Genomic DNA, 24,483 nt, shown 5'->3' with positions numbered 1-24,483 from the left:
GAAATGGGTATGGGATGCTAACCGTTGGTTTATGTGTAGAACTAATGTAGATTTTATATTTCATCAAACCAATTCATCAGATTCTAATGACCATTATGAAAGGAAAACAGAAAAATCAATTAGATAAAATACTCATCAGGGCTACACCGCTTGTATTTAGAGGTTTTAGGCGCAATTTTACATTGTTCCAAGTTATATAGATGCATTGAGCTCTTTTTCATATAATAATTTTTATTTACGGTTAAAGTAATGGTTTTCACCAGATGGACGGAGTGGATTTAATATATATAACATGATGGGTCCCACGGAGCTTGGATGCTATACGCGCTGTGTCAAACAGATGCTGTTCACGATTTCGGTCTCCCGCGTTACGTCTCCCATTTCCTTTCAAAATCAGCGAATTGACACATTTACCCCCATATTGGGTATATACGTGCAGCCCACACGCTAGCCTAATATTAAACAAGAAGGAATAATGCATTCCCTCTTACGGTACACGTGGCAAAAAAGTGCTGGTCGAGGCTGTTGATCTGACGGTCCACCTTGTGGATGAGCTATAGACAGAAAAATACGTAGTGATGGGATAGTTCTGGGCATTCGGTGTTTTGACATTTTACTTTTGAATGATGTAACCGTTCCTTTTCTAGAAAATCAATCGTGTGGCTTCCATATTGCAGTGCCCATTGTCTTTGTACATGGCCTACCTACATGGTATGATTTCAGATCAACGGTCTAGATCAGCACAAATAATTTACACGTGACCTGAGGAAGGAGCTGTACAGAACTTACGGTCCTAGAGCTGTGTACTAGCAGCGTTGCATAGAGTGTCTCGTGCAATGAACGGTCCGACGGTTTTACGCCGCCCGCTTTTTCAGTTTGTGAATGTGGGGCCAACGTCAGTGATCCAAACCGTTGATAAAATGGGCCTCACCATCGATAGTCAATCGCCGAAGATATCCTAGTTATACTTTTTCATTTTTTTTTCTTTGATTGAGAACCGTTGCTGTATTCTCTTCATTAAATGTATATATGTTCAGCCACCTGTTAACGGTTAGTATTCTTCCTTTTGAGAGGTTGATAAGATTATCAATCGAAAGTGGGCCCTACGATATCAACGGTTTGGATGACGGAAATACGAGCACCAATGCGACAAGCTTACAGCTCGAATGATACCGTACAAACTATCGGCCGAGCAAGATAAAGAGAAGGTCTCATATTCAACCGGTTGGACGACAAGTTACAGTCCAGCAAGAGAATATTTTAAAACCTATAAATTTTATGAAAAATCCAAAACTTTCAATAGTCTCTTCTCACAATGAAAACTAATTATCAGAAAATTCCATCCCATCATTAATCATATGGTTCACACCATAAAAAAAATATCTAGCTCTTGATAACCGGAAAAAATATGTTGTCTAATGCATGAATGGATATGGATGATTATTTAAAATTATAATATATTTTATAAAACCAACCTAATGGACGGATAGGATTTTTGACTTATATGAAATATTGGAAATTATTTTATGGGTGTACCGTAAGTTGTTGTACAACCGGTTGAACTTTGATACCCTCTCTCATACAAAAACCTTTTGCATGAAAATTACAAAACTGTTACAGTTAAGAGGCCCCTCCTGTGGGAGTGCCGCCTTCCAAGGGAATGTCTCTCTCCGACTCCCCGCCATTGGATTTCCACTCTCTCTCTCTCTCTCTCTCTCTCTCTCTCTCTCTCTCTCTCTCTAAAAATGAAAAATCCAAATCTCGCCTTTTCTGGGTCCCTCCGATTCGGCCCAGATAATCCAACTTATCTCCCTTTCTGATTGAAACCAATGAGACAGGTACTTTTCCTGAGACTCTCTATCTCTCGTAATTTGACCGTTTATTTCTGTTTGTAATTTGATTTCAATCCAAACGGATCTCTACTTGGCAGGGAAAACCAACCTACTTTATATTGGATACGATTTGGAAGCACCCATCTCTATTTTCATAACAATCTTTTGATGCTAGCTAGGTTTCCCTCTTTCTCTTTTGAATTGAGAGAGGAATACATGGTTTGGATTCGATTTTATTCCGAGGTATGATACTGCATTGCCACAATGCATCGATTCTCTGCTCACCTTGATTTGGATTCGTTCGGTCGTCAATGCTCGCCTGTTGGGAATTCACCTAATGGGTCAATGTTGGGGGAATTCAATGAGTCCCTTAAATTGTTATGGTTTTTTGAGAATTGGGTTTCATGGTTTTTCCTTGATTGTGATAGAATCCTGCTGCCGGGGTTCTTTTGTGTATAATTTCGGTTGATCTGATCCGTGCTTGTGTTTTTGAGCCTAATTTATTGATACCATTCTTTTATTGTTGATGATCACAAACAAAATTTCTAAAAGGATTGGTTGGGAGGGGTGGAAATTTGGAAGTTTTGACAACCCATTTCGGCAATCGTACTCAGATTAACGTCTATCTTGCAACTTGAGCCTTTTGGAGATGTTGGTCGATCAGTTTATATGAATCTGGAGCTGAAATTTTGGGAAATTTAGGCGGTTTGAAGTGTGTGTTGGCAGAATCCATATTGAAGTTATGTTCAATCTGGAAGTACTGTTGGCATCTTGGAGAATTGCCCATGAATTCGTTTGGATAATTGAGGGATGGAGAGAAATGAAGGACTCAAGGTATAGGCTAGATTTCTTTTGAAGCATGACTAGCGATATACCCAGCTCATCAGGCCAGAGGATTTCACAAGACTACATTTCTGCAGTTCCAGGTGACGGCATGTCTAACATCTCTGTGGAGACAGGTGAGGAATTTTCTCCAAGGTTTCTTCCGGGTCGTGCTGCTTCAAGGAAAGTGTCGGGCTGGCCTGATATGGATTATGAGGGTCATGTACAGAGATGTTGGTCGAATTTCAATCAGAACCTACACCTGGGCTATGAGGATTCTACTGGGAGTGAGACTCCTGGGCTTAGGAGAATGGAATTTGAATTTGGTTTTGATGTCCTGAATTCTCCTATAGGAAGAAGGCATGTTATGGGGGTTGATGATAGGGGTTATTCTGATAAAGCAAGCAAATGTCTCAAGGAAACTGGTGAATATTTACCCAATACTTCTTCCGGTGAAATGAATTATGACCAAGCTGTTCCAGGGTTGGTAGCTCATTCTGGCGGTTTTCTGTCCAGTTGCTCTGGTGGGTATCACCCTCATGGATTGGGAGCATCTGATAGTTCCCCACCCAGAAAGATGAAGTTCCTCTGCAGCTTCGGTGGAAGAATCTTGCCCAGGCCTTGTGATGGGAAGCTTAGATATGTGGGTGGAGAAACACGGATAATCACCATTAGGAAGAACCTTTCTTGGCATGAACTTATGCAGAAGACATTGGGTGTTTGCAACCAACAGCATACCATCAAGTATCAGCTCCCAGGGGAAGATCTCGATGCCCTCATATCCATCTCATCAGATGAAGATCTTCAGAATATGATGGAGGAATACAACGAGCTCGAAAGGATCGATGGGTCTCAGAGGCTTCGGATATTCCTTGTCACTTCAAATGAATCCGACGACTGTTCTTATGAAGCAAGAAGCCTGCAGGGGAATTCCGAATATAATTATGTCGTTGCTGTTAATGGCATAGTAGACCTGAGTCCCAGGAAGAGCTCAGGTGAGCACAGCTTAGCAAGCCTACCAGGGCATAACATCGAAAATGTGCCAGGCTTTCATAGGGAAACTCCTAGACTGCATCCATTGAAAATTCAAGATTGGACAGGAATGTTCTCACATCCCACTTCCCAGTTTTTCATAGCTGCCCAAAATGCTAGCAAGTCCCCCATCCACTCACCTCCTTTTTCTCCTGTTCCTATCCAGCAAAAGGATTCTAGAAATGCTTTGAAGCAGTTGGTTGAAGATAACTTTTACCATGGTGGTAATGAGAACTATTCAGTCCTCCTGGATCAACCGCGTGATTACTCTTATGCCATGGATCCTAGCTATTGTCCACATGAGGAAATTGCAAGGCATCATCCTTACAAACAGACTGATGCTGACCAGCCAGTTAAACCCCATGGATTGCATTTCCACAGCCGCACACTCAGCAGAGATTTAGCTTGCTATGATGTCGATGCTGACCAGCCAGTTAAACCCCATGGATTGCATTTCCACAGCCGCACACTCAGCAGAGATTTAGCTTGCTACGACGATGATACTGACCGGCCAGTTAAACCCCGTGGAATGCATTTCCACAGCCGCACGCTCAGCAGAGATTTAGCTTGCTATGACGATGATGGAAATTCTTTCTGTGAAAAACCTTTTGCTAAAGGAAGGACGTCCCCTTCCAAGAAGTTGCAGAGTCAGCTGGAAGATTCGCTAAGCTGGTTGTTTGGGTCAACTGGTTCAAACAGTACTCATAGTTGGATGCCACATACACTCTCCGATTTGACGCTTCAGGAACATGGTGGAAGGTCTGATTACTGTTCGCAACGAACCAACCCCCCCTTCGAATTTTCAGCAGTGGCATCACCTTCATCCATGATTCAAAGTATCATGCAAGAAGGGCCAGTGCAGCACCAAGAAAAGAGGGAGCTTACTGATTCGGAATTCCAAATTGAGTTACCAAACACAATGTCTACAAGCTTCCAGGTGGGGCAGGATTTGAAAATTTGTTCAGGTCGTCCGGAATTTCCATGCCGAAGTGAATCTATTTGCAATAATGCCAATTATATGTACGAAGAGCATCGAGCTAAAGAAAAAGCCAGTGAGCCCAAGTGCAGGTCAAGGGACCATCATGTGGAGTCTGAATTGGGTTGTGAAAAGTTGATTCAGGTGGTTAAAATGGATGCTCTCCTGCATCAGGATGGAAAAACTCACGACACTGATATTGGTAGAGATCCTGTTACTCCTCCATATAGGAGCAAACTGCCTGGGATTGACTCTCACCCGACCTCTATGCTTGGTGTTTATGTAACCCCTGAAGAATCAGAAACATCAGAGAGCAAGGTTCCCGCATCGTCATTCATTACTTCGGAAACTCGTCCAAATATCCTTAAAGAGCCCTCCCTAGGCTTTCAAACAGATGAAATCGCATCTGAACCTCCTGACCCAAGTAAAAGGACTACCAAGGACGACTGGCATGTTTCATCAGAACCATTAAAAGATGACCCGAATATGAACAATAGCCAAGAACATACAATCATAAGTTCTGTAAATTTATCTCTGTTTACTGAAAATGACGATCCGAAGCCAAGATTGAACTTGCATACCCATGAATCATTGAAGGAAGAAAATGCCATTTTTGTCAATGTGGAGCCCAAAACTAATTTGGAAGAGCAAATCCAGCTGGAATCGGGGGTTATTGTCGAAGATGTAACTGATAATATTCCTTCAGGCATCCACTCTGACCCAGAAGTTGTTCCTTATGTGATGGATGTGACAGATGCAGAAAGCATTACTAATGAGTCCGAATCTGAGGTAATATTATTTTGGTATATGATTCAAAGCATTTTCTTGTATGAGTTTCTTTCTGGTAGATTCGAGTTACCATCACATTTTCTAGGATGCTAAAGCTGACGATAGAGAGAGAGATGAATCTATCAGTGATGCTGCAATGGCTGAAATGGAAGCTGGCATTTACGGTTTGCAGGTTAGATACTATTATCTTATGTTATTCATAGTTAGATAAATATTTTCAACATGGAGATGCCTTGTTTAATATGGTATGGTTGCCAAGTTTTTTTTTTCTTTCTGGTTTGTCCTGGTTACCAATGTTTTTATTTTATTTATTTATTAATTACCTTTCGTATAAGATTTTTAGAGGAATTTGTGCCGACGTGAACTGTGTTATCTTTACATGGCTTGCGAATCCAACTGCATATGAAAACGATGGGCATTTTATTGCCAATCCTAAATTGTGTTCATCAGAAGCCTTTTTTCTTTTTTTCTTTATCTAATTAGCACAATGAATAATGGTGAGCACTTGACATTTCCTAATGGACTTAATCTCCTACCATGATTTCCTGAACCAGCAAAAAAGGGGTGCTTTCCATTGGTATCAAATGTTGGGAAGATAAATATCAAGGGTGCATTTTTTTTTTTTTGGTTTGGCAAAAGTGGACGGTGCCAAGCCTCATCAAATAAGAGAAGGAATTACACCAGGAAGTGGGGGGGACATGAAAACTTGCCCCAAAACAATTTTTATGTAAGAATCAAAGTCTAATATCAAATAAACCTGTCGAATAAAAAAAAAATGAACTCAAACAGCCTCATGAGGGAGAAGGATATTCTTGGAACATGGTTCCTCTCTGAATCAAAGCCCCAATTTGCTAATGCATCAGCAACTTTGTTCCATTCATGAAAAAAAGAAGACCAAAGAGACTGATAACTCCGAACAACACTTCTTTAGTTCCATCCAATACCTAGCCTTCCAAAGATGAAGGGTTTTCCCCTTTAACATGTTAATAAGAGCCTTAGAATCACTCTCCACCCAAACATTATTCTGATCCCATGCAATGCAATACCTTACCCCATCCAACAATTGACACAAGTCGGCTATTGCATCAGAAGCAAAGACCATAGAAATGTGCAAATGCAAATAATAGCTTCTGGATATGATCCTGAATAACCCCTCCTCCGCTAGCTAGACATGGTTTTCTTCTTGATGCCTTGTATGCATTCGGCTTCACGTTTAGAGCTGGTGATTTTCTCCAAACTACCGGAATAACTCAGTTTCTTTTACAAGGGATCCCTGTGTAATCAGGAACATCTTCTTACATCTTTTTTTCTTTCTTTTTTTGATACTTGGATAGTGATGGATATCTAAGCAGAATATTAGCACTGGTGTTGTAGATCAAATAAACCCCGTTATACTTGTAATCAATGTGTTGCATTGTTCCCAAGGTTTGGAATCAGTTTAGAGGTGTATGGACCTGACCTTAAACTGATGCAATACAGGCCGTAAGGGTGCAAATTTTTTAATTTTATTCTGGCCAAATTTTTTTGGAAAAATATCAGAAAGAAGGAAGAAAATGGAAACACAAGAATCTATCACTTATTTGTGTTTTTGACTTGTATTCAATGGTTTATCAAACATTTTTTTATAAGAATTCTCTCTGTTGGCAAACCTGCTGAAAGCTTAATTTTTTTAGTTTCTCACCTCTAAATTGGTGTTAAAGGTTATGGGACTTAGAAAATTTTTTGGTTGATTTTCAATTTTAATTTTTATTATAATTGATTTTATATTGTTACATATTTTTAATTGAACATCATGAGAATCAGTATTCACCACAGGTTATCCATAAGTAAAATATATTTGATTACAATAAAGAATATCATGAAGTAATTATATGCATGTTATCCCAACTCAGCAAGGTGAATCTCTCTCCCCCTTCCTTTTCGTTATTATTGCGGAGGCGCTTATGGCAACAGAGTTGAAGGTGCTCCAAGGATTGGCCTTTGATGTTGGGAATGGGCAGGCAACTAGTTTTTGGGAGGATTGGTGATGTGGGGCTTCTTCGCTGAAATTCTCTTTTAGTAGTCTCCTTGTACTAGCTGCTAATTGGCAGAAGTCAGGGATTATGTCAAGCTCACAGGTGCCTAGACAGTGTGTGGACCCCAAATTTTAGAAGGTATTTTTCCAAACCAGAGGACAAATTTGTGAGGCCCACTCCCTAGGTCAAGTGAATGTCAATGTCTTGAGAGGGGATCTTATGGTTTGGTGTTGGTATCTGCCAATAATGCTAAAAAAATAAAAGAATACAAATTCCATCCTACCAATTCACTGTCAAGTCCATGTATAGGAAGCTTGTAGAGGAGGGCCTCCCTAAGGCTCCCACTAGTTGAATTTGGAAATTGAAGGCCCCTCCAAGGGCCATGGCCAGCAATGGCCCTGATCGTATTGTCACCATCGATCGGCTTTATGGAAGGAATATGGTTCTAGTTAATGGGTGTTGTATGTGCCTTCAGTGTGCGGAATACTACAACCATTTTTTCATCCATTGCAACTTTGGAGTTGTTGTATGGCAATGGTGTTTACAACAGTTCCATATGGCCTGGTTGATGCTGTGATTGATTCAGCGATTGGTGTTGGCCTGGAGGTTAGGCCCGCCAGTTCCAAAGTGTAAAATGGTGTGAAATCTCTGTTTTGTCACTACCCTCTAGGCTATATGGAAAAAAGCAACAATCACACTTTTGATGGCAAAAGTGCTCCTTTTTCGGCCAATATATCTCATGTCAAATGTCTTGCTTGTTCTTGGATGGTGGCGTTGGGTTCCTTCTCTTCATTATCTTTGGTTGTCTTTTCTCTCTGTTGGATGAAAGTGGTTTATAATCTTTTAGCAATGTAGTTGCCTTCTGGCCTTCCTTTTAATAAAATTATCTAGTATTGCTAATATATATATATTTTTAAAAGGTCCAATACCATGACCCCCAACCCCACCCCTAGGGCATGGGTTGAGGGCGGCAGCTGTGGTTTGCAACATATGTATCGTATTAGCCAATTGTTGTGATGGTAATGTTAAGTCCTAGGTTCACATAATTAAAACCTTTTTGTACATTGATATGTAATTCCTTGATTCCTCGTGTTTGAATCTCTATTAACAAATTAGGGAATCCTATATAGATTATGACCTCGATCAAATTTGCAATGTGGGATGCTGCTTGATTATCACAAAACAACTAAATATGTAGATTCACCAAAAATCCCATCTTGCAATAGTTTCTTGATCCATATCAGTTCACAAGTAGTGTCAGCCATTGCTCTATACTCTACTCCAACGCTTGATTGGGTCACAAACTTTACTTCTTATTCTTCCTCATGACTAAATTTCCTCCCACAAACATACAACACTCAATAGTAGACCGTCTCTCTGTCAAAGAACCTGATCAGTTCACATCAGAATCCCCGATGACCAGAAGATGACTATTCTGTATGTATGGAATTCCCTAACTAGTGCTCCTTTAAGATACTGCGAAATCCGAACAACTGCATCCATGTGAGGTACTCTTGGAGAGCCCATAAATTGGCTCACCACACTACAACATAAGATATGTTAGGGCGAGTGATAGTTAAACATATGAGTTCCAAACCAATCTTTTATACCTCCTTGGGTTTTCAAATACATCTCCTTGATTACCAACAAGTTTGTAATTTGGATCCATTGGTTTATCAACCAACTTGGTACCGAGAATACCTGTCTCTATGAGAAAATTCAAAACATATTTCCATTGAGACAAATTAATTCCTTCCTTTGATTTCAAAACTTTTGTAACCAAAAAGTATCGAAAGTGATCCGGATCTGTTGTGAGAAAATTCCTCTGAAGATACGTCTTTAGCTCCTCAATCCCTCTATCATTACTTCCTGTAACAATAACATCTTCAGCATATATTACTAAATACTAACACAATAAGACTTGAGGTGCCTTTCTGTAGAATGATGGAATGATCAGCATGACTTCGAACAAAGACTTAGTTCTTCACAACTTTACTAATTTGTCAATTCATGCACGTGGAGACTGCTTTAACCCATAGATCTCCTTTCTTAGTTTATAAATCTTATCTAACTCATCCTGAGCAACGAATCTAGATGATTTCTCCATATAAACCTCTTCTGTGAGACCACCATGTAGAAATGCATTTTTAATGTCCAGTTGAAGAGGGGCCAACCATGATTAACAACCACAGAAAGGATAACACGACTAGAGTTCAACTTGGCAACTAAGTGAGCCTTCAAATGTTCAATAGTACCATCAAGGTAAAACTTAATGATATTTAGTCACTTACAACCAGTGTTTTAAATATTGACGATATTGACTGATATATCCCATGATATATCTTGTATCCCACATGTGCGATATGAAACGCACAGGTAGTGTTGATATATCCCATCTATTTGAGTTGGTGAATATTTTCAATTTTTGATCCAATTTTTTGTTGTAAATCACATTAAATCAGTGTCAAATGGTTACAAATCTATGATTCTTCATGTTTTCCATGAAAAATCATGTATTTGGAGCTTTGATTTCGATATTTAGGGAGATGGGCCAAGTTGCAGAAAATTGGAAAAAATCAAAATTTCTCAATTTTTCACAAATCAGTTACAATCTTTGTATCCAAACACAAAATCAAACATGTATGTAACTTGATCTAATGATTCTTCTTTTGCTTTTGAATGAATTGCTTGTGTTTCCAACTTTCCATACATTTCTTCTTATGTTTATAAATTATATTAATAGACTTTGAATATACTTGCATCAATTCAGTTGTAAAACGCATATATTAGGACCCCATGCAAAGGAAACCCCTAATGTGGAATTTATTATTATTATTATTATTTTTTGTAATCTTTTGATTTCTAAGTGTGTATTGATGTCTTTTTTAAAAATCCCTGAAGTTTCATTGAAAAATTCCACCAATTTCCCAATATTCCCATGTTTCGCAATAACAACGATACATTACGCGATGCAACCGATATATCCCATGCGATAACCGATATGTATCCGTATCCAAGGGTGCGATACATTACGCGATAACGATATTTAAAACTTCGCCTACAACAACACATTTACCGACAATGTTATTTTGATAAAGAGCAGCCATATTCTCTTCCACAACTTACTTTCATTGCCTACTTCCACTCCTCATGAAACAATGTTTCTTGATATGACATAGGAATAGAATGAGAGGACAATGATAGCTCAAAATTTCGAAACATTGGAGATAAGCAGTGAAATGAGACATTTGGAGATAGGATGATTGGTACACACACACATACCTTTCCTCAAGGCAATAGGAATATCAGACCTATTTAGAGAAGTTACTAAATCGCTAGGATTGGAAGAAGATATGGTTAATAGCACGTCATGATTAGTCTCACTATCTGTCTGTTTTCGTCATGAGTAGACTTCTAGTCAAGGATTAGTGGGAATGGAAGAGGCGAGTGGGTTATATCTTCTTCAACCACAACATGTACAAGCAAAACTTCCATATCAAGAGATTTGTTGTCATCTCAGAAGAAGGTAATGGACTAAAAAAATATAACATTTGTACACACATATTGTCTTTCAAGCGGATGATTGTGTTAACAAAAACCTCTTTATGTCCATGAATACCCAAGGAAAATACATTTAATGGCTCTAAGATCGAATTTATCATAGCCTAACTACAATTGGTGAACAAAACATATACATTCAAAAACTTTGGTAAGCAAAGAAAATAATATAGTATCTATCAGTACAATTTCATGAGGTGATTTACCCTTAAAACAGTCAAAGGCATTCGATTTATCAAAAAACACGCCGTGAGTACTGCATCACTCCAATAGCTTTGGGGAACATTCATGTGAATTATAAAGCATGAATCACCTTAAGTAGGTGGTGATTTTTTCTGTTCTACAACACCATTTTGTTGTGGGATCTGGGCACTCTACGTTTGATGCAATGTACTTATTTTAGAAAAATACTAACTAAAGGATTGGACATATATTCCTTGGCATTATTTGTGAATGAAACATAAACACTTTTAAGTTAAACTGGTTATGTACTTTCATTTGAAAAGTTTTAAAGATGGTGAATAATTCATATCTATCTTTCATTAAGTAAATTCAAGTCATTCACGAAAATCATCAACAAATGTAATAAAATACTTCTGCCTTGACTTATTGGAAATTTTGACCGGTCCCCAAACATCTAAATATACTAAAGAAAAGGGAACTGAACTACGCTTTTCCATTCATGATGTTTATTCAATACACATGCATATTTAAGAATCAAATAATAGCAAAAAAGACACATATTTGCATATTTCGGAATCAAATAATAAGTTTTCCTTTAATGGGGCCTAGAGCATGTATTGTTGAGTCAAGGAAACATTGTGGAAACATGGTGCATCCATCCATGCATCCAATTGTCCATCCATACATGCACATATTGTCACGCCCTAAAATTCGGGTACCCGAGTAGGGTTACTCAAGGCCTGAATCCCAAGAACGCGAACTATTATATTTGCTTTCATCACGTCATGCATGCCATTCAACACATAGACATCTATGCATAGGCTAAATGAAAATTTACCAACAATTTAAATTAACTCAACGAATCATCATTCCACATCTACTACTCAAAACCATATCTCTTTAAATAATTATTCAATTACAACATGAACTTTAAACTTTCTAACTACATCTACTAAATCAAAGGAAGCCTTAATAATAGAGACCTGCTTATTCAAAGTACTCCAGTTCTGCACCTGAGGGAATGTTCAAAGTAGGGTGAGCATACACAAGCTCAGTAGGATCATTTCTTATCCAAAATTTGAAATGTTCATATTATATTAAAATTTTATAAATAAGAGAAGATAATGAAATTTAAATACGGAGAATAAAAGAACATGAATTTAAGTACTGGAATCATAAATATGCCGTAAATGTGATATTTTCCATGAATAAATTAAATATACATCATCTCTTACAACACCGTACCCAAGTGATGGTCACATTGCATTAATGTCCACGCACTAGTACCTTATAGTGAGGGACCCATTCGTACATTAGCTCATCAGACTACTGCTCCAGCTGTACCTCTAATGTACGTTCACGCACACACTTGTACTCATACATCATACACAAAAGAGGCTCCAAAGGATCTAGTGGGTTTTAGGGTCTTTCATCCAAGGGATACGATTGCGATACTAGCTTTAGAGTTTTTCACCTAAGGGATACGATCGCCCTACTTGCTGGCTTTAGGATCCTTCACCCAAGGGACACGATTGCCCCTATTTATTGGCTTTAGGGTCTTTCACCTAGGGGACACAATCGCCATACTTGTTTATACTTTTAGGGACCTTCCTAGGGTAGTGCACTCGTATATACATTTCAATTCGCAATAAAAGTAAACATGCACATGCTATGGACCATTTCCTCATATTCCTTAATTGGAGTTAGAAGTATTAAACGCGTCTTCTATCATGGATTGAAGAGTCAGACATCGAAGTATTGCATTAACATTGTTTTCGCTAATCCTAATATTATCACAATTTAATCCACTAAAGTTAAATCAGAATAAAATAGTTTTACGAAAATCTAAAGATTCAAAAATTACATAACCTAATTTCCAATGATATTAATTAATAATATTCCACTTTCTAAAATTAAAAAGCGAGAAGATTAATTACCATTAATTCAGGATTTAGAAATAATCATTTGATCTAGGCATAATTTAATATTTATTATTAGTTTTAATTAATAAATTCTAAAATTAAGAAATTTATTTTAATCACAATCTAAACTTAAATTGATATTAAACCTATATTTCTACCATTCAGAAATTAAGTAAGATTTAAATTTAAATTTACCAATTCAATTTAAACTAATAAATTCAAGGTTTTAGGAATTACATTGAATTAAAATTTAAAATTTATTTAAATCAATAATTATTATCTAGTAGAACTATTTTAACCTAATAAATTCCAAAATTTCAAATGTGGGATTAAATAAATTCAAAAAAAAATTGAAAAAAATCATATTATAAACTAATTTATCAAAATTGATTAATTATTTTTAAATTTCATAACTTAAATCGTGTTACATTAATTTACATCAATTAATTTAAAAATTCATTTTACAAATCAAATTAGAATTTAATAATTATCTTAACTCAATTAAATTCTAAAAATTCAGAATTTAGTTTAGATATTAATCTGAATCTAACTTCGTTAATTTAGATCAAATAATTTTAAAATTCAAAATTTATTCAATCTAAATTTAATAAAAATTGATTTAATCCACTTAATCGTAAAATTCAGAATCCAACTCAAATTTTGATATGAATTTGATAAAATTAACTTAAATTAATTAGTTCTAAAATTTTAGAAATTAATTCAATAATTCAAACAAATAAGAACCAAATAAAAAATTTAGCAAACCAAAAATTTTCAAATCCAAGTAAGATCAACTACTCAATCTGGAGTGATGGACCAAACCTTATGCAGTATGCACCTAACGTACACGCTCGATGTGCACAATGTCTACAAATCGAATCTTGTCCGACTTGCACCTCTGCACCATGCACACACTGACTACTCTCTCTCTCTCTCTCTCTCTCTCTCTCTCTCTCTCTCTCTATGTCCTACAGATCTAAGGTTGGACCCGCATTCAAACTATACTTGGATCTACGCTTCAACTTCATAGTTTATACTTATGTCTGAACCCCTATTTATATTACTTGCCCACTGCCATAAAATTTTCATTCACATGCTTCACATGTAAAGAAAAATATGAGTCCTGACTCCTTACCACAAAGGGAGATTTTAATGTAAAATTCAATGCTCGTGCTTCACGTGTGAAGAAAATAAAAATTCTAAAACTCCTTACTTCAATGCTAGATTCAATGCCAACACTAGAAGTTCCAGCCCATTCACGTATGCACATCTCATACTGAGGCTCACGTTACTACCTTTATTCCTTCTTGAAATATTCTGCACATAAGCAAGATCTGTAGTTAGAATACCGTTCCTTAGATGTATGCTTAGATGGCTCAGAGGATGACTTGTTTAGATTTCTTGATAGGCAGTCCAAATGGCAGATTCAAACTCAATAGTCCAGATAGTGCGGTTCGCCACTAGATGGTTTTGATTGGTTGGATCACATGTTGAGATAGGTTAGGGACTGAACTCTCTGGACAGTTTAGATTGATGTGAGGATATAGTGGCTAGTTGATGAAGGTGAGTACAATGAGATTCAAATGGTCCAAATTGGTGGAGTGCGTGGAGTTCTAACATTAGTTGTGTCTTTCTAACGTAATCTCGATAAATTGAAATTTAAAACAGCGTGGGTTGCTGGACCTCCCACATTGCTTCCAATGTTTCTTTCCTTTTTTTAATACTTATATTTATTTATTTCTTCTCCTTTTCGCATGTGTGTCATGCATATGCCATGGAAGGGTATATGGTGTGTGTGGTTTGGTTTGGTACGTGCATGCATGGATGGATGGACCGTTAGATTCGGCTTGATTGTACGTAGTTCAATGGATGGTTGGGTAGGGTTTGCATGCGTGAGTTACTGGATGGACGGGTCAAAATTTATCTAGGTCATTACACATACATACATACAAACACACATGCATGATCCATCTATGCATGTGTCATACACAAACACACACACACACGCACATCCATCCATTCAACTATCTAACCATCCATCCATCCATGCGTGCATTCATATACACACATGCAAACAGGCATTTCATCGTACAACCATGGACCCATAAAAAAATTAAAATGAATTTCTTTTTAATAAATAAAATTTTGACGATATCGATACATTGGCAATACATTGGTGATATTATCGAAATATCATCAGCCGATACACTGGGGATATAAGCGACACTGGAATTTACATAGTTGAAAATATTGATGACATTGAGACATTGGAGATACAAGAGACACTTAGAATTTTACACAATTGAAAATATTGGCAATGCATTGGTAGCATCGATACATTGGCGATACTTATCGATATATCATCGATACCTGGATTTTTTTATACTATTAGTGTTATCAGTATCGCTACCAGTGTTATTGGTATTGCCAAGCTAAAGATACAGATAATATCGGGGATGCTCCGAACAATGAACAAGTCATACTTAAGGACGCTAATGTAGCCAGAGGAGTAGAAGGAGCAGTAACAATAACATGAATGGGTCTATTCTACATATTGTTCAGCAACTTGGAATACTCGTAAGTGAGAGTAACCATCTCTCCAGGTGCACGGGGTTGTTGTGTTGCAGAAGTGGAACTTTAGCTGGATAAGACCCAATATTTCTCCAATGTGAGATGCTTGGTTAGCCCATGTTGGCTTTCCATGAAGATCCCAACATTTTTCAACTGATGATTCATAAGCCTATGATGATTACACTTCCTAAGTCCACGACCTCCTCCTACTTCACCATAATTGCCTTGATTAGCTCTGCCATTGTGGCCATTGTCTCTACCTCGTTCAATAAATGATATAAGAGTAGAGCTATTATTGACTTCGCTTGTAGACCCTAGGGATACACATTGTAGGCGTGTATATATCTCGTTTACAGATGACACATCCTTGCCACCCAAAATCTATGCACAAGCTGGCTCGAACTAAGTCTTTAAACCAGATAAAAATTTAGCAAACCCAAACTCTTCACGTTGCTAGCATCGTTTTTCCAAATCCGTAATGGGAGGTTGGTTTCCTCCCACATTCCTTTAAGTTTTGAATGATATTCACCTAGAGATTTATCTCCATGTAGAAATCCCAATATCTCTTCAAACAATTGGTCCATATGAAAGTTGTTTTTGTTAGATAAATAATCACTCGTAATCATTGTTCGAAGTATCCCTGATATTATTTGTATCTCCAACTTGGCGATGCCGATAACACTGTTAGTGATACCAATAACACTGGTGGTCTTAGAAATTATAAGTATTGACAATGTTTTGCCAATATTTTTTACCATGTAAATTCTAGGTGTCACTTGTATCACCAATGTATCGATATCGCCAATATTTTCGACTGTGTAAATTCCAGGTATCACATGTATCGTCAGTGTATAAATGATATTTTGATAATATTGCCAAAAATATATTTAAATTTTCATTTCAATTTTTTTATGGGCACATGGTTGCATGTGGTGTTCAAATTGTCGACGATAATATCGATCATATCACCATATTATTATTGTCGCAACATGGACGATATCAAGACCACAATCTTTTATTTCCTTTTCAATTGTTGACTATTTCTCAGCAAAATATCATGTGTTTTCAATATTCTGAAATATCGACGGATGTTTAGATTGAAGGTTGGATGGATGGGATGGTCGAACTGGTTTCTTACGATACCAGACGCTTTTAGGCCCCAATTAAATGGAAGCTTATTATGTATGCATCCTTTTTATAATTTTATAATTTCCAAATATGCAAATATGTGTATTTTAGCATCTCTCGAAGTTTCACTGAAAAATTCCACTGTTTTCCCCATGTTTCCCCATTTCTAGTTATTGACAATATTATCAGCGATATCAATATTACTTATGTATCCCCGGTCATCGAAACTCATAGCAATACCGATACTTTGAACACTACTCATAACGCATCCCACACTTCCTTTGTAGTATCCAGAAACAAAACATTAGCACTGATGGATGACTCCATAGTATTCCACGGTCATGTCATAATTTGAGCATTCTCCTGGATCCATTGTTCATATATATTAGAACTTGCATCCGGTTTCTTCACGGTTAAGTATTTCAATTTTCCCTTTGTCGCAAAAAATACTTGAAAGGACTTAGACAACTGGAGATAGTTTGTTCCATTTAATTTAATAGAGGTTATCTAGACCCCTAAAAAATCAGATGGATTTATGAATGCAATTCTTGAATCACTTCTCACTTCCATCTAAGACAACAGACTACAATATATACTGCAAACTTATATGACCATGGGCTGACCTTTTGCGACCAACAAACATTTAGGGGGTGTTTGATTTTTCAATTTCTTGTAAATACTTGCAAATAGATCATTATTACTTCTACGCAATGTTTGCTAGAGAGACAAAATCAACAAGCATTTTCTCCTCGAAAATCAGTCCAAAAAGGGCTGACTTAAATCGTGGGTCCGACCATAATGTATGTGATGCAGGACCAATGCATGGGGCTAAATATTGAGGTGAGATCATTCAGCAAATTAAATTAATTAATCAAAATCACAAAACATGGCAAAATGGCCTATGTATCATCCCTGTGGAAAAATAGGAAATTAAGGAATCTAGGGTTAGGATTAGGGTTTAGGGTAAGGGGTAAAGGGGTTTTGGTGTGAGAGCAAAAGGGAAGCAAATGGCCTATGTATCACCCCTATTCTAATAAAAAAACATAATACATTTCTTATAAATGTTTCAAAACATAAATCAAACTATAAAATAAATTCTAAGATCAAACCTATGCCATCGAATGGCCTATGTATCATCGATTGGGCCCCACAAGTGGTCACGATCACGATCTGACGGTGATGATGGTCCCAATCGTGATCAAACGGCCAAAATGATATATCAATGAAGATCAACGGCTTGATACTCCTCAGGAATATGCTTATGAAGATCCAAGCCTAGCGGGCCCCATGTACGGGTCATCCAACCATAAGGACACCGGTGTTCACATACACTCGAACGGACGGTGCGTGGATGTCCTCATTAGTATGTGACTTATCCACACTATCCATCTGTTTTACCAGGACGTTTTAGGACATGAGCCAAAAAATGAGGGAGATTCAAAGCTCTAGTGAACCACACTATATGAAACTGTGGTCCTAAGGACGTCCACTGTTGAAAGTTGTTTCCTTCCTAGGGCTCACATTGATGTTTGTTTGTCAACTTGCTCATAGGGTCATAGAGACATGGATAAAGGGGAAACACAAATATTAGCTTGATCCAAAACTTTTGGGGCCCCGATAAGTTTTCAATAGTATGTGTTCAGTTCCCACCGTTTCCTGCGGTGTGGCCCACCTGAGCTTTGGATTTGCCTCATTTTTTTTATCATGCCCTAAAATGAGTTGGTGAAAGGGATGGATGGTGTGGATAAGTCACGAACATCATGATGGGCCCCATAAGTTTTTTACCATTTTCTGCCTCGGGTTACGTTCAAAAAGTGTGCTTGTCAATGTCATATTGGGAAGGCTACGTGAATTACAAATGTAATTAATCATTTTCTATTTACGAGTATTTACAGAAGGGTTTAAAAAATAAACACCCCCTTAACTTGTACGCTTCACACGGTATGACACCACACTTGAAGAGAATAACTAATCTACACATCCACACGTTCCAACCAATCATGAGGGTTGATGATTACAAACACCATTTAATGAAGGCAATCAGCCCACACATTCACACATTCCACAAGAGGCAATGCTCATGAACACTTCATTCCCTTCTCACGCACGGACCATTACAAAGACCCGGCACAACAAAAGAAAAGGAACCCTAGGTTTCTTAAAAAATTTCATCACAAAAGGGATGCGAGGCCAAAAAAAGAAAGAAAGTAAATGAGGATAGGGTAGATGGGAGAAAGATGGATTAGATAATAAACAAGATTGCTCTGATACCATCAAGATTTTTAAACTAGAAGTAAAAGAAAGAAGAAGAAATAAGAGAGAGAGAGAGAGAGAGAGAGAGAGAGAGAGAGAGAGTTTTGAAAAGAAAAGAAAAGAGGATTGCAGGGCTGGGCATCCCCTCTCCTCCTATTTATATTAATATATAAATAATAAGCAAGTGTAAAAGACAAATACCTTTAAGTAACGAAAGCAAAAAGTCCCATCAAGTCCCAACCAAGAGTTTCTAATCTAATTTAACTAAAGAATAGACAAGGGAAGGTGCTAGGTGGGCAGTACAGCTCTACAGCCCACATCCATATCCATTAGGTGGGCCATGATGTGAGCCATACAGCTGTACAGCCAATATTTCTCATATGTTAACAAAAGGAAACTATTTTCTTTTCCCATGGAATCCTCAAAATCAAACATGCCCTTAATATATTGCCACTATAAACATGACTCTCAAATGAGTTCATCTCTGCTTTGATTTGTCATTGATTCATGCTCACATCTTGTGTTTGACCTCCAAAAATGAGCCTAGATCTAGTTGAAAATGAGTTCTAAGCCTCCATCTATGTTTGAATGAATAAATAATATGGAAACTTCGAGAAAGAGTGAAAAAGCAAAAAATAATGGCCTCCTGTCTCAGGCCAAAACAGCCTGATACAGTCACCAGTTTTTAGGGTCCATTTTACCCCTGTACTGTGAAACAGGTGGCTGATAAGTCTGAATCCGATACGCAACAGGTTCCATGATGGTAATGATATGAAAACATAGTTTCTATTTGTAGCCGCTTCTCTCCTTTGCTATATTTCATGAGAGACATCCCTTCATATCCATTCATCTTTTAGAAAACTCCCATTTATATCTCCAGCTGAATTTTCAGATGCTGATGGACAGATTATAAAGAATGCTGATCTTGAAGAACTACGAGAGTTGGGATCTGGAACATTTGGAACTGTTTATCATGGGAAGTGGCGGGGAACAGATGTTGCTATTAAGCGTATTAAAAAGAGCTGCTTTGCAGGACGATCATCTGAGCAAGAGCGGCTGGTGCGTTGTTTTGGTTTCTATTAGTCATACTTAGTGTAGCTTTTGGTTGTTTACCATCGTCACAATATTTCTTTTATATCTATGGAATAAGAAAAGGACTGGTGAAGACCAGTTTCTGATACTTCGAATCTTAGATAAGTGGATATTAATGTCCTTTAAGTATATTCCTTTACCTATGAAAAATGCCTTTTTGTTGCAATCTATCCTGAAAGAGGAAATATACACGACTTTAGCTTGGACATTTACCACTAGGTCCCATAAACTGCATGAGGGACCCACTTATTTGTAATCCAAACTGTTTATGTGGCGGGCCCTGTGACAAATCGGAAATATCAAATCATCCTGTTAGAGTGCACCAAGCCCCTGTTAAATGTGGACCATTGGTTGTAATAATCAAAATTTATCAGATGGCTACAGTCATCTGATTGGGGAGATATTAGGGAATATCCCATCCCATGATGGGGCGACCAGATCAATGGTTTAGGTTGCAGAAAGGTTGGCCCCACATTTGCCATTATTGTGTCGTTGTTATCATCATCTAAGCCTTATTATCCCAACCAATTGGGATCGGCTACATGAAACCCGTTGTGTCATTCCACTCTATCAAGGACCGTACTCAGTTGAACTAGTCAGGTCTTTTCTTAGTACCTCCATGGCTCCACCCACGATCTTTTGGGCCTTTCCCATGCCCTTTTAGAGCCTTCAACTTCAACCCACTCACTCCTAACTGGCACAGTTCTCACTCTGTTGCACATGGCCATACCATCTAAGCCTACTTTCTCTCATCTGTTGCATAAGGTGGTGCTACTAAGTTCCCATAGATGCATTCATGTTTAGTGCTATCCTTCCTCATCTTGTCACTCATCCATCTCAACATCCTCATTTCAGCTACGCCCATCCTATGAGGATGTTGTTCCTTAACTTCCCAGCATTCTGTCTCATAAATCATGGCAGGTCTTATAACCATTCTATAAAATTTCTGCTTCGCTTTGATTGGAATGCGACGGCCACATAAAACTCCATAGGCACATCTCTACTACTTCCGCCCAGCTTGAATTCTATTATCAGCATCTTATTACCTCATTGTGAAAACAATGATTGGTGGGTAAAATTAAAATTTGCACTTTAGTACGAATTAAATGACCTCTTTAACATTTATAAATGGATTAAATCATGAGAATGCTTGTATGCAGCATGCACTGCACAGGAGTTGTATGCGGTTGCCTCCTCAAAGTGCATGTGGCAAACATTTGGTGGTTAGGAGTGTTGATCTGGTGTATTACCGTGTGGATGGGCTATAGGTCCAACTCACAGTGATTGGATAGCTCTGCCTGTCCAGTCATGAGTTTTAGTGGTTCAATGTGGACCACCACTCTAACCATTCATATTGCATATCGGATGGCTGCGACAGTTGCTCCCCTCAATTTTTGGCATATGCCCTATCTGCATGATGACCCATCAGAAACTAGTTCCGATCACCGCATATTTGTGACATGCACTGGAGGGTACTGCATAAAAGTTTCATATTGGCATTCCTCGGAAATCATATTAAGCATCCATTGAGTATATCCATGTCATCTGCACATGCATGTAATTACTCTTTTATCCTTTCAGACCAAAGACTTTTGGAGGGAAGCCCAGATCCTCTCTAAGCTTCACCATCCGAATGTTGTAGCCTTTTATGGGGTGGTCCCGGATGGGGATGGCGGGACACTGGCCACTGTAACCGAATTCATGGTGAATGGGTCACTCAAAAATGTCCTAGTAAGGAAGGAAAAGTGAGTCTATGTCCACTTTCCCTCCCTTCTGTTTTTCTAATAATTACAAACTGTTTGTTAAGACCAGGGTCTGATTTCTGCAGGGCTCTCGATCGTCGTAAGAGGCTTATAATTGCAATGGATGCAGCGTTCGGCATGGAATACTTACATTCAAAGAACATTGTTCATTTTGATCTGAAATGCGAAAATTTGCTCGTCAATATGAGGGATTCGCAACGACCCATATGCAAGGTCAGGTGTACAGTAAAGCGTCTTTTCTAGAAATGAATAGCTGCTTGACCTTGCTAAAAAAACCCAATTCCTGATTCAATTTGGTAGTCTTTTCCCTTTTTTTACATTTATGACTTGGTTCTGTTTGTTGGGAATTTACCTTCTCAGGTTGGGGATTTCGGATTGTCAAGAATTAAACGCAATACTATGGTTTCGGGTGGCGTGCGTGGGACCCTACCGTGGATGGCACCAGAATTACTGAATGGTAGCAGCAGCCGGGTTTCTGAGAAGGTAAGCCTATTAATCTACCAAAGTGTTTTAGGCTGCGTTTGGATGCACTATTTGATTGAATTGCAGCAATTGGGTTCTCACTCACAAATACTACAAAACATGAAAGTAATTTTGCCATGCTCTTGATTCGGTTTAATTTGCATCGAAACATGTACTTAGTTCCATTAGCAGTAAAACAAGTTTCTTTGGTTTTTTCAATAGGTTGATGTTTTCTCCTTTGGCATTGCGATTTGGGAGATTCTCACAGGGGAGGAACCCTATGCCAATATGCATTGTGGTGCAATCATAGGTAAGCTTGCTGGCCTAATCATAATTTACATCTGATTAAAAATGTGGAAATGGTGCATTGATGTTATAGAAATAAAGACTATTTAATCCATTTTATACTTCCTGATTATTAGTATTATGTGTGTGGGTGTTGGTTACCGACTTGATTTGATGAAAGGTGGTATTGTGAACAATAATCTTCGGCCGCAAATTCCAAAGCGCTGTGATCCCAAGTGGAGAAAGCTAATGGAAGACTGTTGGTCACCCGATCCTGAGGCTCGCCCATCATTTTCTGATATAACTAGCAGGCTGCGTGTGATGTCCATGGAACTTCTGGCCAAAAGACAGGATCCAGCAAACATATGAGGATTATTGTTTTCTTGCAATTCCACAGCATCAAAGCAAAGATGGATTTGATGATGGAGGGAACATAGAGCTCCTGGGAGACACGACAACAACAATCATCTGGTGATGTGGAGAGGAATGTTCTAACTTTAAAGAGGAGAATAAGATCTGTACTCTTCTTGCTTGTGATTGTTAATAAATCTAATTCATTTTTTCCCCAATCTATGTAAAGATTGAACAGGTGATTCATGGTGCACAAGCCAATGTGACGCATACATGCAAGATTGGGCCATTCACCTGGTGGGGAGCTACCATCAATATGTCTTCCCTGCCCATAAATCAGGCTAGTGCACTCACCAGGTAAGCAATATTGTTTATTAACTGTTGGTCATTATTTCTAACTATCCATTTTTCTCATGTTCCGTGCTTATGAGTGGGCCAGCCTGATTATTGGGACAGCATATTCTTGTCATGGCCCTCACCTGATGAATGGCTCCTATTTTCAGACAACTGCAGTAAAATCACCTCTTTAATCTCTCCATGTGCCTTTGCAGTTCTCATTTTTGTGTATTATCTTGATCACAGTACACCATCCAGGATTTATTTGGAATTAGATGTATTCAGGACAGTTGTCCACAATGCAAAAATGGCATTGATCACACAACACTAACCATTTGATTTCTAGCCCCAAAACAAAGCCAATGTGACCGGTTTTTTCATTAACCATTCATTTGCAGTCCACTGGTGTGGTCCCCTGTGCAAATGTTTTCAGATCATTATCTGCTCAACACAGCCATGCCTGTTCTCTCTGGATGCCAATTACTGTATCGAGTGTTGTCAAAATCCTACAGTTTCGAGATTTATGATATACGACTTGAGTTGATTCTTAAGCAAAACAATTCCAATTTTGATTTTTACAATTCAAATTATACTTGTTCTCATTTATTTTAAGATTCAATTAATTTTCATTTTATGTTTTTAAATTGGTGGGGACTTTAAGAATTGTTTTTAAAAAGTGTGTCTGTGTGCGCGCGTGCGCGTACAAGATTAAAATGATATGTATTATCATCAACATTAAATCATGGAGCTTTTCTATGATTTTTTACTTCTTAAACTGGTCAAAATACCAAATTGATCTACGACTTACCTGGAATGTTTTTATGGATGATTACAATCATCTTAACTTATATGTATTGTGGAATGATGTTTAGAAATCAAAATATCTTTTTTCATTGCTCATAGTATCAAATGTTGCTTTTCCAACGTGATTCTACATTCAAGAAAGGTAACAAGAACATAAATTATTAAATGATCATTGCATATTTTTTAAGGAAAATTTCTTGAAAGACAAAAAAATAAAATAAAGGAAAGATAAGAATCCTTTAACACTATAATGACATGGTATTACTTGGTGTACATTGATGGTAAAAGGATGATTGATGAGTTTTAAAT

General features: G+C 37.8%; 1 protein-coding gene across 1 annotated transcript; it reads left to right on the top strand.

The window, feature by feature from the left end:
- The first annotated feature begins 2,769 nt into the window (after positions 1 to 2,769).
- Positions 2,770 to 23,670, top strand: LOC131245697 (uncharacterized). The gene is made up of 8 exons (XM_058245320.1): positions 2,770 to 5,451; positions 5,537 to 5,623; positions 19,988 to 20,140; positions 21,755 to 21,918; positions 22,002 to 22,149; positions 22,297 to 22,419; positions 22,621 to 22,708; positions 22,865 to 23,670. Exons 1-8 carry the CDS (start codon positions 2,860 to 2,862, stop codon positions 23,050 to 23,052), a joined length of 3,543 nt encoding a protein of 1,180 aa, XP_058101303.1. The 5' UTR covers positions 2,770 to 2,859; the 3' UTR covers positions 23,053 to 23,670.
- Positions 23,671 to 24,483: the final 813 nt, after the last annotated feature.

The sequence above is a fragment of the Magnolia sinica genome, chromosome 5, assembly GCF_029962835.1.
Source record: "Magnolia sinica isolate HGM2019 chromosome 5, MsV1, whole genome shotgun sequence".
NCBI lineage: Eukaryota > Viridiplantae > Streptophyta > Magnoliopsida > Magnoliales > Magnoliaceae > Magnolia > Magnolia sinica.
This window is presented reverse-complemented; position numbering and strand designations above follow the sequence as displayed.

Coding starts and splice junctions, on each gene's coding strand:
- LOC131245697 (XM_058245320.1), top strand. CDS start 2,860: ATGGATTATGAGGGTCATGTACAGAGATGTTGGTCGAATTTCAATCAG. Junction 20,141..21,754: donor CATCTGAGCAAGAGCGGCTG/GTGCGTTGTTTT, acceptor TTATCCTTTCAG/ACCAAAGACTTTTGGAGGGA. Junction 21,919..22,001: donor GTCCTAGTAAGGAAGGAAAA/GTGAGTCTATGT, acceptor TGATTTCTGCAG/GGCTCTCGATCGTCGTAAGA.